The 11,469-nt window shown below is 40.1% G+C and overlaps 3 protein-coding genes across 3 annotated transcripts; 1 reads left to right on the top strand and 2 right to left on the bottom strand.

The window, feature by feature from the left end:
* Positions 1 to 954: 954 nt before the first annotated feature.
* On the bottom strand, positions 955 to 2,974 carry fndc10 (fibronectin type III domain containing 10). The gene is made up of 2 exons (XM_063910145.1): positions 2,886 to 2,974; positions 955 to 2,716 (listed from the first exon to the last, which is right to left on the bottom strand). Exon 2 carries the CDS (start codon positions 2,568 to 2,570, stop codon positions 1,554 to 1,556), a length of 1,017 nt encoding a protein of 338 aa, XP_063766215.1. The 5' UTR covers positions 2,571 to 2,716; positions 2,886 to 2,974; the 3' UTR covers positions 955 to 1,553.
* Positions 2,975 to 5,083: 2,109 nt separating this feature from the next.
* Positions 5,084 to 6,278, top strand: LOC134882216 (olfactory receptor class A-like protein 4). Its single transcript, XM_063909826.1, has 2 exons — positions 5,084 to 5,170; positions 5,253 to 6,278. Exons 1-2 carry the CDS (start codon positions 5,084 to 5,086, stop codon positions 6,276 to 6,278), a joined length of 1,113 nt encoding a protein of 370 aa, XP_063765896.1.
* Positions 6,252 to 9,170, bottom strand: LOC134883361 (olfactory receptor class A-like protein 4). The gene is made up of 4 exons (XM_063911688.1): positions 8,648 to 9,170; positions 8,108 to 8,371; positions 7,366 to 7,611; positions 6,252 to 6,986 (listed from the first exon to the last, which is right to left on the bottom strand). Exons 1-4 carry the CDS (start codon positions 8,921 to 8,923, stop codon positions 6,774 to 6,776), a joined length of 999 nt encoding a protein of 332 aa, XP_063767758.1. The 5' UTR covers positions 8,924 to 9,170; the 3' UTR covers positions 6,252 to 6,773.
* Positions 9,171 to 11,469: the final 2,299 nt, after the last annotated feature.

The raw sequence follows: 11,469 nt of genomic DNA, 5'->3' as shown, positions 1-11,469 counted from the left end.
TCAGAAGAATAACTTCAAGTACCCTCGTCGATCTTATCAAATTAGTGGCGTACTTTGACCTTATCAACATTTTAAAATAATAACACGTGACCACAGAATTAATTTGCCACATGTATTTGATTTTATTACCTACTCTTTTTATTAAGGTATTTTTAATATTCATTTTATTGCTTTGCGTCTTTAATCTTACTCTCTACACAATATTGAATGTCTTAGTGATATTGGAGTAACGCTTGTTAAGATATCCTTGTATAATTCTAAGGCCTGACATTTCAGTGATTTTCTTTAAAGACAATGTTTTCGTGTGTAGAAAACAAAAATATTAGGTAAACTCTTATCAATATCTGTCCCTTTGTTTCTACTTTTTTGCTCTTTCTTATTAAGTCATTTATTGTGAGAGAAAAAATGAAAAAAGTATAAATACTAATCAATAACAAGCTTTAAAAAGTTTCCTTTAGAATATTGGGATACAAACAATTTACTTGGTAGTGTTACAAAGAGTCTTGATATTGATTGTAAATTAAGTTTCTGTCCAGATTAGATAGAGTTAGAAAATAACATGCTGTATATGCTACAACTATTTATTATTGTTGGAAAAATCCTTAAATCGAGCCAAGCCAATTTCCCTGCAATGCATTAATGAATTGAAAATGAAACAATTTAGCGCCATTTTATGGTAAAAACAAAAAAATATATTACTCTGTATATGAACACATGTACAAGGAAGCAAGTGAGAAAAAAAAACCTTTCCATTTTTTTGTCCCTTTAATTTCTGTACCAAAATTTAGAAATAATGAGATCTAGCCCCAGTGATGACCTATTTCTGTCATCGCGAGAGTTTGTTTTTATACAGATATTTGGATATTTAATATTATCTGGAATTGATTCTTAGGAATTGTCTAGGGAAAGGAGGATGAACACATGCACACACAAGAAGCCAAACAAGTACAGCTGTAAAGTATTACAAGTGACCTCATGGTACTTTATTCACTGACAGCAGGACATAAAGGCTTTCCAACACAAGATGTTTGAAACAGTATTTTGATTTGTACACCAGATTGTATTGTCCTTCAAAAACTGAAACAGATCCATACTGAGGTGGACTTAAAAGCATAACTAGAAGGTGGAGAGATTTGTGGAAAAAATAACATTTATTTGCTGTGTCGGAGCAAGGACATGAACTGCCTGGACACGTTCACAGGCTGCACATTTTGCTGCTTTTTCTGATGCCCTCAACACCATTTCATTTATTGTATTGCTGTATAAATGCTGCCAAACCACAGAGTAACAGACACAATCACAGATGACCTTCAAATGAAAACATAACACAGCAAACTGTATAATAGTAAACTTAGGTTACCAGTTCTTTTGGTTAAGTGCATCCTCGCAGAGGTTGACAAGGCATTTTTTGCAGAGCCACAGTAGTCTGTGCTTTAATTCAGTCATAACAGTATGTGAGCATCACTATGTGGCTGATTGAAAATGTATTATTGACGGTGAGCGACCATGATTGTGAAATTAGATGTGGTCCTCATGGATGTTAAATGTAGAATTCAATGTCGCGAGTGAGTGTGGTAGGAGTATGTGTGCTGTGTAGTGGGGCTCATGATGTTTTCTGTAATGTACGCAACCAGCAAGCAGATGATGACCAGCATCACGCAAATAGCTCCCCCAACTGTTGTCATGGCAATCACAATGTCCTGCATCCCAGACGGTGGCAGGGTAAACTCAACACAGTCCCGCTGGTTTGCTTTCTGAGCTGGATCAGAGCTGGCCAAGGAGTGCAGGCAGAGGCGGTATGGGATGTTCTCATGCAGCTCAGTGAGGAGAAAGTCCCTGCAGCCAGATCCAAGATGGACACTGGCACACTCAAACTGAGTGTAGCTTCCATTCCACCAGCAGCTTAACTCGTAGCCTCCCCGCCTGTGTCGCCGGCCACTGAAAGTAGTGTGTGATGCTCGAGTTTCCTCTCTGGTTAAATTTGTCCCTGGCTCTCCACTGCTCCTCTGACCAGCTGCAGTCTCTTTTTTCATGGCGGATTCTGCCACAAGGGTCCACTGTAACAGTACGCTGCCATTGGTGAGAATATTTGCGACCAGATTCCCTAAAGACACCACTGTCCTGCAGTCTCCCTTATGACACTCGTACCCAAACAGTGTGTGTCGAAAACACAGCTGCCCCCCGATGCCTCCCTCGATTACTCGATAGGCACACAGTGGGGACACCTCATTCTCTGAGCTCCAGTTTGGTGCCCTGCTAGACCTTTCAGATAACACAGTAGTATTATTGTCTCTGTTGGTGTTAAAGGAGAAGCTATTCCCTTGGCCTGTTACCTCTTTTAGCTTTGGTGATGGCCTACTTTCGTGGCTGTGAATGCCTGAGCTGGTGTTAGTCTGTCTCAGCCAGTTTATGGTTCCCAATTGATGCCTGCCTCTAGCCCCTGATGGGGATGTTGTTGGTGATAGTTCTGAGCTGCTGCGATGAGATCCGCTGGACCCAGCTGAGTGGTGTAATGTGCAGAGCAGGAGTGCCAATAAGGCGAGCAGTGATGGTCGTTTTCGGCTTTCCATCTCACTACCTCTCGTCGAATAATTTTCTTTCACAGTGGATCAGGAGGGCTGGTGTCTGCCATTAGATCAGCTCTGCCTCAGTGCACACGACGAAACACGCGTGAAACAGAATAGCACGTCCATGGACGAGAAGGTCGGCGATGCATCTGCGATAAAAAAAAAAACCCAAAACATTTAGTCTTGCCTGTCCGTAAGACAGTTGAGTATGACCTTGCGTAGGATACGCTTGCAAGGTGAAGTTGAAAGCGCATGAACGGTGATAAAAGTCACATCTTTGCAGCGTCCAACTGACAGGCATTTATAAAAAACACTTACTAGTTTCGGTTGGAAGAGAGGATCCGGCTATCGTGCCATCAGAATCGCTTTCCTGTTCCTCTCTCTCTCGATATGAGGCTCGGGTGCTGTGCGAGAGTGCACGTAGAGGAGCGCGCGCCGGTGTGCGTGGGTGCGTGCACAGAATATTTGCAGTCATCAACAGTACTTTCTGAGTCATCATCCCACACAGTGCTTCAGGTGTCTGTCAACAATCAGATTCCTGACAGACTGACGGTTGCAGCGTTTCAACCCACCTGCTGCTCACCTGCGGGCAGAGAGGCCCACACACCAGATCTGCTGTTAGACTACCTGGCAGTGGTGGACAGAAACCAAGAACATTCACCCAAGTCTTTACTTCAGTTTAATAATCAGCTTCTTGTGCGCCACTGTATTCCCATTTCCTGCTTTATGCACTAACTCCACCACAATCTAGAGGCAAATTGTACTTTTTACTCCACTACATGCACAGGATAACTCAAGTTACTTTGAACATTCAGATTCAGACTAGTAAAACAAAATAGTATCAATAAATAGTTTATCAGGTTTTATTATGTCAAGATGAACTTTCTTGATACCATACTAAATTCACAAACTACCATAGAGTATAGTAGTGAAAATAAACTGCTCCTTTAGTAGCAGCAACATTATACTGATAATAATAATCCATCAATAATAATAGGCCAATAATATATGTATATTTAAATGGGCAGATTACTTTTACTTTACATTAAGTTGGATGGCAGTACTTTTATAATTTAACTAAGCTGTTATACATGCACATGAAACTTACAGAGGAAAAAAAACTCTCTACATTTAGCGATATTTCTTCTTCTTTATATAAGCACTTTAAATTTCCCATAACAAACAATTTGATTCACTTTTTGCTAACAAGGACACTTCAACAGGATTGATGTAAAGTCATATCAAAGTTCACTCAAATATCACTTTTTTGTTTTAATTAACAGAAGCCAGATTTTATGCTCTGAGTTTTACACCAACTTTTTAACCTTGGTGCCAGGTCATTTTCTAATCAATAACGCACGCAAGTACTTTCATCCATCTTATCTACTTAGTCTTGAATTTAAGACGTAATTTGAGTTTATCTAAATTAAAAAAATAATAACACATGTGATAATTATATTAATTTGCCACATCAAATGTAAAAGTACATTTTATTTTATTACTTACCATTTTTATACTTCTATTTTTAGTATTCTTATTATTGTTTTGTTTCTTTAAACTTACTTCCTACATAATATTGAATGTTTTAGTGATAGTGGAGTAATGCAGATTGCATAGTTTGCAGGTGTGGCTTTCAATTTGTTAATCCCCAGTAAAAATTAATTACTGTTAAAGGAGGTTCAAGCCACATGTTCTCTGTATAAAATCAGCATGAACAAGAGCACCTGTTAAGAAACAAGTTCATCCCAAGGATGAAGGAAAAAAGTATCATCAAGATGCATCATCACCCTCTGCAATGCATTTAATTAAGCAGTGCTTATGTGAGATTATTTGAAATAATAATTGCCTCATCCCAAGAGAGAAACTTGGCGACTCAGTAAACAATTAGTTCAGGAAAAGAGTAAATAGCTGACTGCGAGGAGAAAAAATGCTGCGTCAGTGGTATTGATTTAGATCCATGTGTCCCTTAAAGGTCACACAGGGTAATTGTTTTTGATGGTATAATTATAGTTTTTTTTTAATGTATTAACTATGGCACTTTAAGAACTACTCCTGAGAAATAAATGAGCAGATTGCTGGTCTGGAAAAATGCATTTCCATAACAGAGTGATCCTTTAGCATTAATTACCTAATGGGAGCAGAACAGGATGTTACAAAGCAACCCATGGCTGTTGATCTTTATCATTCAGGCAAAGGGACAGCGTTGCATTTGAAGTTGGTCGTTGATGCGTGAAGAAAACATGGAAAAGGTCTGCGTCTGCATGTACACTCAAATGATCAACATATTAGATTAAATTAACCTTGAGCCTGGTCAGCAAAGACACCTTCTGTGTGGCAGATGTGTTTATCTGTGTGTGTGTGTGTGTGTGTGTGTGTGTGTGTGTGTGTGTGTGTGTGTATATATAAACACAACAAGGACCATCAGCAGTGGTCAGGGTACGCTGAAGCCTTGATGTTTCACTCTGACTCTCACACAAAGAAAAAACAAAGTATGTCCCCATGCATTGGATGATGCCATGTCACAGGACCTCACTGTAGAGGCTTTTTTGTTTGGGTTCTTGGTCTTTACTGGCATCCTTGGAAACATCTTGGTCATCCATGTGGTGAGATAAGAAAGAGATTAGTAATTGTTGATGGAGTTGAATGTTTTGGATTGTTCTTAGTGTGTTCTGCTTGATCTCTCAGGTGTTTCAGTCAGCCGTTGACAGTCCGTCAGGAAGACTCCCACCCTCTGACACCATCTTGGTGCACTTGTCACTGGCCAACCTGCTGACCTCACTTTTCCGCACGGTGCCCATCTTTGTGTCAGACCTGGGTTTGAATGTTTCTCTTTCTCCGGCCTGGTGCCGAGTCTTCATGCTGCTGTGGGTGTGGTGGCGAGCTGTGGGCTGTTGGGCGACGCTGGCACTTAGCGTCTTCCACTGCACCACCCTGAGGCGGCAGCACATGGCCTATGGACCCCTGGCCCAGCAGAGGGAGAGGAGGCGGGTCTGGATCGTTCTAGGGCTGGTGTGGGGGGCAAACCTGGTTTTCTCAATTCCAGCTCTGATATATAGCACCCATGTTCACGGCAACGCCACCGTAGAGCTGATGGTGATCAGCTGCACCACCAGGCCTCTCCTGGGCTGTGTCTGGGAGTTCCCCTCCCTTCAACAGGGCTCAGCCTTCGCCTCCTCCTCGCTCGCACTTAATGAAGTGCTGCCATTGGTGCTGATGGTTTTCACCAACCTGGCCACACTTCATGCTCTGGCGAAGCATATCCGAGCTGTTACGGCAGGGGGAGAGTCAGGAGGAACCCATGGGGACATGGAAAAACATGTGTCAAGTGAACGCAAAGCTGCTCATGTAATCATGTCACTGGTGTCGCTCTTTGTGGTCTGCTGGGTGCTACAGGTTGCTGCTGTGACGTACTACAACCATGATGGGGGACACCACGCTGAAGGGCTGCTGACTGTGGCCCACTTCGCTGCCTCACTGTTTGTAGGATTCAGTCCCATGGTGGTGGCCCTGGGACATGGCAAGCTAAGGAGGAGGATCAAAAGTATGCTACTGATGTGGACTAAAGTTCTTAAATGTCAAAGGGAGGTCACTGAAAACGCGAGTAAATCCCCAGAGACTGAAGGCAAGAAGAAGGTAAAACAAACTGTTTTTATTGTTGAAAAAGATAGTAAGGTCTTACAAGTGAAGGAGAAAGTGAATGCAGATAAATAATGGAAGCAAAATGAAAGTGTGACAGCTTTGATAGCAGGGATGCATCCTCAATATGAAGGCACCAAACTGCATGTGCCCTCTGGACAGAACTGTTGTGTAGTATTATTTGATGTTTTTCTGAGATAATTCAAGCCAAGTCAAGCAGAGTCACAAATTATTATCGCAGGGGAATTGTTTTCTTGGTTGATTAAAACTAGTTCATGTAATAAAATCTACCATTGCTTCTTGGTTGTTTCTTTTGAGCTAAGATGTATTCAAATGATCTTTTAGCCAAAATCACAGACAATGTCTCAATATTTTACATACCAAAAAACCAAAAAAAAACAAATCAACAGCTCAAACCAAATCCAAAATAAATTCTTCTAAAATAGTGTTGTACACAGGAAAAATTAGAGAAAATTACCTCAACATGTTAACCCCCTTTAATTGCTTTTCTGAAGTTGATGCCAACATAGCTTATGATTAGCGGTATTGTGAGTGCGGCACTAGGCTCTGTCATTTAGAGAGCAAAGACTTGATGAACGAACGCAGCCGCCGGTGGCCCACGGCCAGAACAGCCGGTGACATGGCAATGAAGATGATGTTGGCAAAACGAGCAATGACCAGAAGAAACTCTGCTGAGGATCCACGGTTGTAGTTGAAGTAGTTGACAGAGATGATGCTGGTTCCCCAGGATGCAATGAAGAGCATAATGAGAGCAAGAATCACCTGAGAAATAAACACGGAAAAGTTGTGTAAGTAAAACCGATGAAATGTGTTCATATTGACACCAATACAATTAAAAACAATACCATAAGGGAAATAGTGTAAATAAAAAAAAGAGTTTTTCTTATCCACTAGTTCAGATACAGTTTTATTTACAAACACTTAAAAGGTGTAATCTGGAGACCTAAGAGAGAACCTGATAAGCATTCTGAAGCTTTAGAGTAGGGGCCTAGACACTTCAGAAATATTTAAAATATAAGTTGACTTCATTTAAAACACTGTTATTTCATACAAATAATGACTACTCTTCCACAGGATGAACATGACTTCAGTGAGCTCTTCACAACCACAAAGCGCCCCTCCTCCTTCCTCCCCTTCTCACCTTGGCTGCTCTCCTCTCAGCAGGCAGGCGCTTCATGACTGGCGCATCAGGTACCGAGCTCCTCATCCTGCTGTGGGTGTAGAGCGTGTAGAGGGAGCCCAGGTTGGTGATGGCCATTAGGATTATGGGAATAGTTTCATGGATCACCATAGACGTGGTGGCGTAGGCGAGGCCGCTGTAGCTGGAGGGGAAGTTCCAGACACAGCCCAGCAGGGGGCGCGTCGTGCTACTCACCAGCATCAAGGTCTGGTAGAGGAGGAGGATGAGGATTGGTATATATATATATATATATATATATATATATATATATATATATATATATATATATATATATATATATATACTTGTCTTTAAACTAAATGTCTGCACTTTTTTTGGGGAAATTTAACACTATTTATTTTTAGTGACAATGCAGTTTATCTTAAAGTAAGCATAACATCATGTCACTAATGTAATAATGTTTTAACAGATAAATGGAAACTCGATGTGCCCTGTGACGAATCACACAATGAAGGCAGGCTATTTAACAATGCTGATAATCAGCTCGTATGGAAATGAAAAGTAACCAGCCTTGAATTGTAAAAACAAAGTAGCAAGGTGTGGACAATCATTAGCTGTGGTTTAGCTGTGGACAATCATTAGCTGTGGTTTAGCTGTCTACTGTCTTGGTAAAAATACAGGGTGATACATACAAAACTGTAGGTGTGGTCCATTCATTTAATCTAATGCAACAAGCTCCTACCTCCGTGCTGTTCATGTTACCACTAGTGGAAAAGATATGAGCAGGAATGGAGTAAATAAAGTTGAGACACCAGATGAGGCCCAGAATGAGCATTAGGGTCTTAGGAAGGCCCCGGGGCGCATGAAGGTTCCCAATAACTGGAGCCACACGCCTCAATGTTTGGAGGTGGAACGCACTGAGGAAGAGCGTTGACCACACGTTGACCGATCGCAGCCACACCCAGACACCCATGAGTAACTGACACCACTCTTTGGATGAGTACAGCTGTAAAAGAAAGTGGTGCATAATCACATATTTGGAACTTTTCCTCACTGTTGTACCCGTACTCACACTTTTCTCCTGCAGATACTAAGAAGTTCCCAACCATACTGACAATGAATTCACCTTGAGTTTATTTAACTTTACCCTTACAAAACTGCTAGTCCAATATGTACACTTTTGGCATAGGCAACTGGTAACTAATGTGGTGCAAAAAAACTTAAATCAACAGACATTTGAATTAACTTTAGAGCAGTATTCATTATCTTAAAAAGCACATACCTCAAGTCCCATGTCTGAGACGATAAGCAATGTGTTTCTCATCACAGACACCAGCAGGTTAGACAGTGCCATGTTAATGATAATTATGTCCGAGTTACGTCCCCCAGCCCGGTCCACTATGACACTCTTACCAATCACCCCAACCACGGCGGCATTACCCAAGGTCCCCAGCATCACCAGGATGATGTAAAAAGCAGTTTGCGCGGGAGACACAGAGACACGTAGTCCCATCCCCACAAGCTCTGCATCCTCACCCCCCTCCATGTTGTCGTTCATTTCAGCTATTGTCTCTAAAAACTTAACAAAGTTTTAGCAAGTGATAAAAAGTTTAAAATTATGTTCCATCTTCATTTTGGTTTGTCAGATGAATATAATCCAGCTGTCATCCTGCAGCATGCTGCAGTACATGCACTCTGCTGATATTTTGATTTTAGATCTTTGCAGGTATAGAGCTAACCTAAGACACTCCCTCTTGGGGCCAATAAAGAGGCCCATGATCCTGTGTGTGTCATCAAGACAAATACCTGGCAGCAGAGGTGTCGTTGTGCTATGGTCTGGTGAGACAATCACCGTTAGGCTTTAGAAAGCCAAAAAGCAACACAATGTTGTATGCCTTGGGGAGCTTCAGGTGCATGTTAATGAAACACAGGAGATTAATCAGTGTCCCTGAATGAAAAGTGCTTCCTTTGCAACTTCATTTTTCCCATCATCATCCTCTGGGAAGTGGAAGCGTTTTTTTGTGTGTGCTTGTACCAGGGTTTTTAGTAGAGAAGAAAGAAACTTAGAGCACTTGTGTTTTTGCTTTAACAAGCCGGAGGTGAGCACCAGTAAACACTGAAACAGTCCATTACCTAAAATAAATAATTTTGCCTTTAAATCTTTTTTTTATTTTGAGCAATCAAGCTGTGGTTCCCTTTCTCATCAAGCATTGAGAAACCGCAGTGGTCACAAATTCATTTGGTCACTAAAGGCCCTGCATTCCACTCACATCTTGTAAAGACCCTTGTTGTCATTAACTGGTTTAGGTATAATGACACTGAGGTAAATCCTACAACAGTTTTAACAACAATTAAGGATTTTACCTACATCAAATTATATCAAACAGGAAGTATGTCATTATTTAATCCTAACAGATAAATATGCCAATGTATTTACCAATATTTGTTAACCAATAACACAAATCAAATTGATTACACAGAGTGTAATTGTATTATCATCCAGAACTAAATGTTTTTTCAGCCCCTGCATTACATTCTATCTATTGGAGATTATGTTTCATCAACAGTGTGTGTGTGTGTGTGTGTGTGTGTGTGTGTGTGTGTGTGTGTGTGTGTGTGTGTGTGTGTGTGTGTGTGTGTGTGTGTGTGTGTGTGTGTGTGTGTGTGTGTGTGTGTGTGTGTGTGCTCGTGTGTTTGTGTGTGATCAAGAAAAATGATAAAAATATAATGGAAGATGATTTCTACTCATTCTAAAACCTGTCTATTTCAGATCAGATGAAGACATGAAGTTTACATCTAATAATTTATTTTCTTGATTTTCTGAACTTTTTCAGAAATTCTGATTGCAACTAACAGCCACTAGATGCTCCCATAATCAAACAAATACAAGAAAGGATAACATATTTCATAACTGATTCTTTTGATTCCCTTTCGAAAAAAATCTACTGCTTATGGACACGCGCTTTATTATTATTCATATTTTCTTATCTTTTAATTTGGCCAGAGAAACATCTTCGAAAAATCTGAAACTGAATTCTAAACATATCATTAAAAATATATATATTCACAGCTCATGATTATATTTGCACAAAACACGCTTTCGCACTTGAAAGAAGAAAGAGAATTAGCTCTGATCTGAGAGGAGATAACACAAATAACAACAATCCTCTTCAAGCTTCACACGCATCTTCCTCGCTGCATTGTTGTCACTGATATAAATGCAGAAACATATATTCAGATGTAACTGTTTGCTGCCAGTGTGCTGTTTTAGTTTTATTGCTAAATCAAAAGTGTGTGTTTAATTGGCTGTAAAATCAAACTTCTGAACATCTCTAAACAATGAACTGAAGGGCCCATTATGTAACAAAATAAAATATGTTCCAGCATGTGTCAGCAAAATGTTTGTTGCATGTAGTTGTTGTTTGGGGAAATTACCTTGCACTGACACTGCTGTGTGTGCATTTTCATACTAAATCGTTTGGATTGTTTCACAGATGAGCACTGCTTTTGTTTTTATCCAAGCGTTATGCTTGTCTGAGAAAAACAATAACAGGCAAGGTGATAATCTTCTAAATTGGCCAACTTCAGCTGCAGGCTAATGTTACATTTGTTTAATCAATATTCATTTGAACTATCAAATAAATAATTACATATTTGAAGGAAGACATCATTAAATGTCTAGTAAAAAGGCTGGAGGGTTAATGAACAAACATCCGGCTTCTTCAGCTTCTCAGGTTGCAGTATATCAGGGACATTCTGTTTGACTTTTATAGGTTTACTCTAGCTCTACAACTCAAAATGTTTTTGTGGTTATTGTACCTCAAATTCCTATAATAATATGTCATTTCCTGATGATCTTATTTTTTGTCAGGCTTTATCACCAAAACACCATTCAAACTAACATGGAGTATAGTCAGCGGGGGGGACTATTAAGCTCTAATACCAGTGAGAGGTAATGCCAGTTAATTTGATCTGATACAGACAGAAGGAAAATACTGGAAAGGAAAACATTTACCATATAAAGAACTTTAAATAATTGCAAGGAAAAGAGAACATTTTCACATAATTTCAAGTCAATACACATTACTTATGCAACAGTAAGTA

The sequence above is a fragment of the Eleginops maclovinus genome, chromosome 20 (assembly GCF_036324505.1).
Source record: "Eleginops maclovinus isolate JMC-PN-2008 ecotype Puerto Natales chromosome 20, JC_Emac_rtc_rv5, whole genome shotgun sequence".
NCBI lineage: Eukaryota > Metazoa > Chordata > Actinopteri > Perciformes > Eleginopidae > Eleginops > Eleginops maclovinus.
This window is presented reverse-complemented; position numbering and strand designations above follow the sequence as displayed.

Excerpts from the sequence above, each read along its gene's own strand:
- fndc10 (XM_063910145.1), bottom strand. The coding sequence starts at position 2,570 with ATGGAAAGCCGAAAACGACCATCACTGCTCGCCTTATTGGCACTCCTG.
- LOC134882216 (XM_063909826.1), top strand. The coding sequence starts at position 5,084 with ATGTCACAGGACCTCACTGTAGAGGCTTTTTTGTTTGGGTTCTTGGTC. Across the intron at positions 5,171-5,252 it reads ACATCTTGGTCATCCATGTG|GTGTTTCAGTCAGCCGTTGA; the intron begins GTGAGATAAGAA and ends TTGATCTCTCAG.
- LOC134883361 (XM_063911688.1), bottom strand. The coding sequence starts at position 8,923 with ATGAACGACAACATGGAGGGGGGTGAGGATGCAGAGCTTGTGGGGATG. Across the intron at positions 7,612-8,107 it reads GTAACATGAACAGCACGGAG|ACCTTGATGCTGGTGAGTAG; the intron begins GTAGGAGCTTGT and ends CTCCTCTACCAG. Across the intron at positions 6,987-7,365 it reads CTGAGAGGAGAGCAGCCAAG|GTGATTCTTGCTCTCATTAT; the intron begins GTGAGAAGGGGA and ends TTTATTTCTCAG.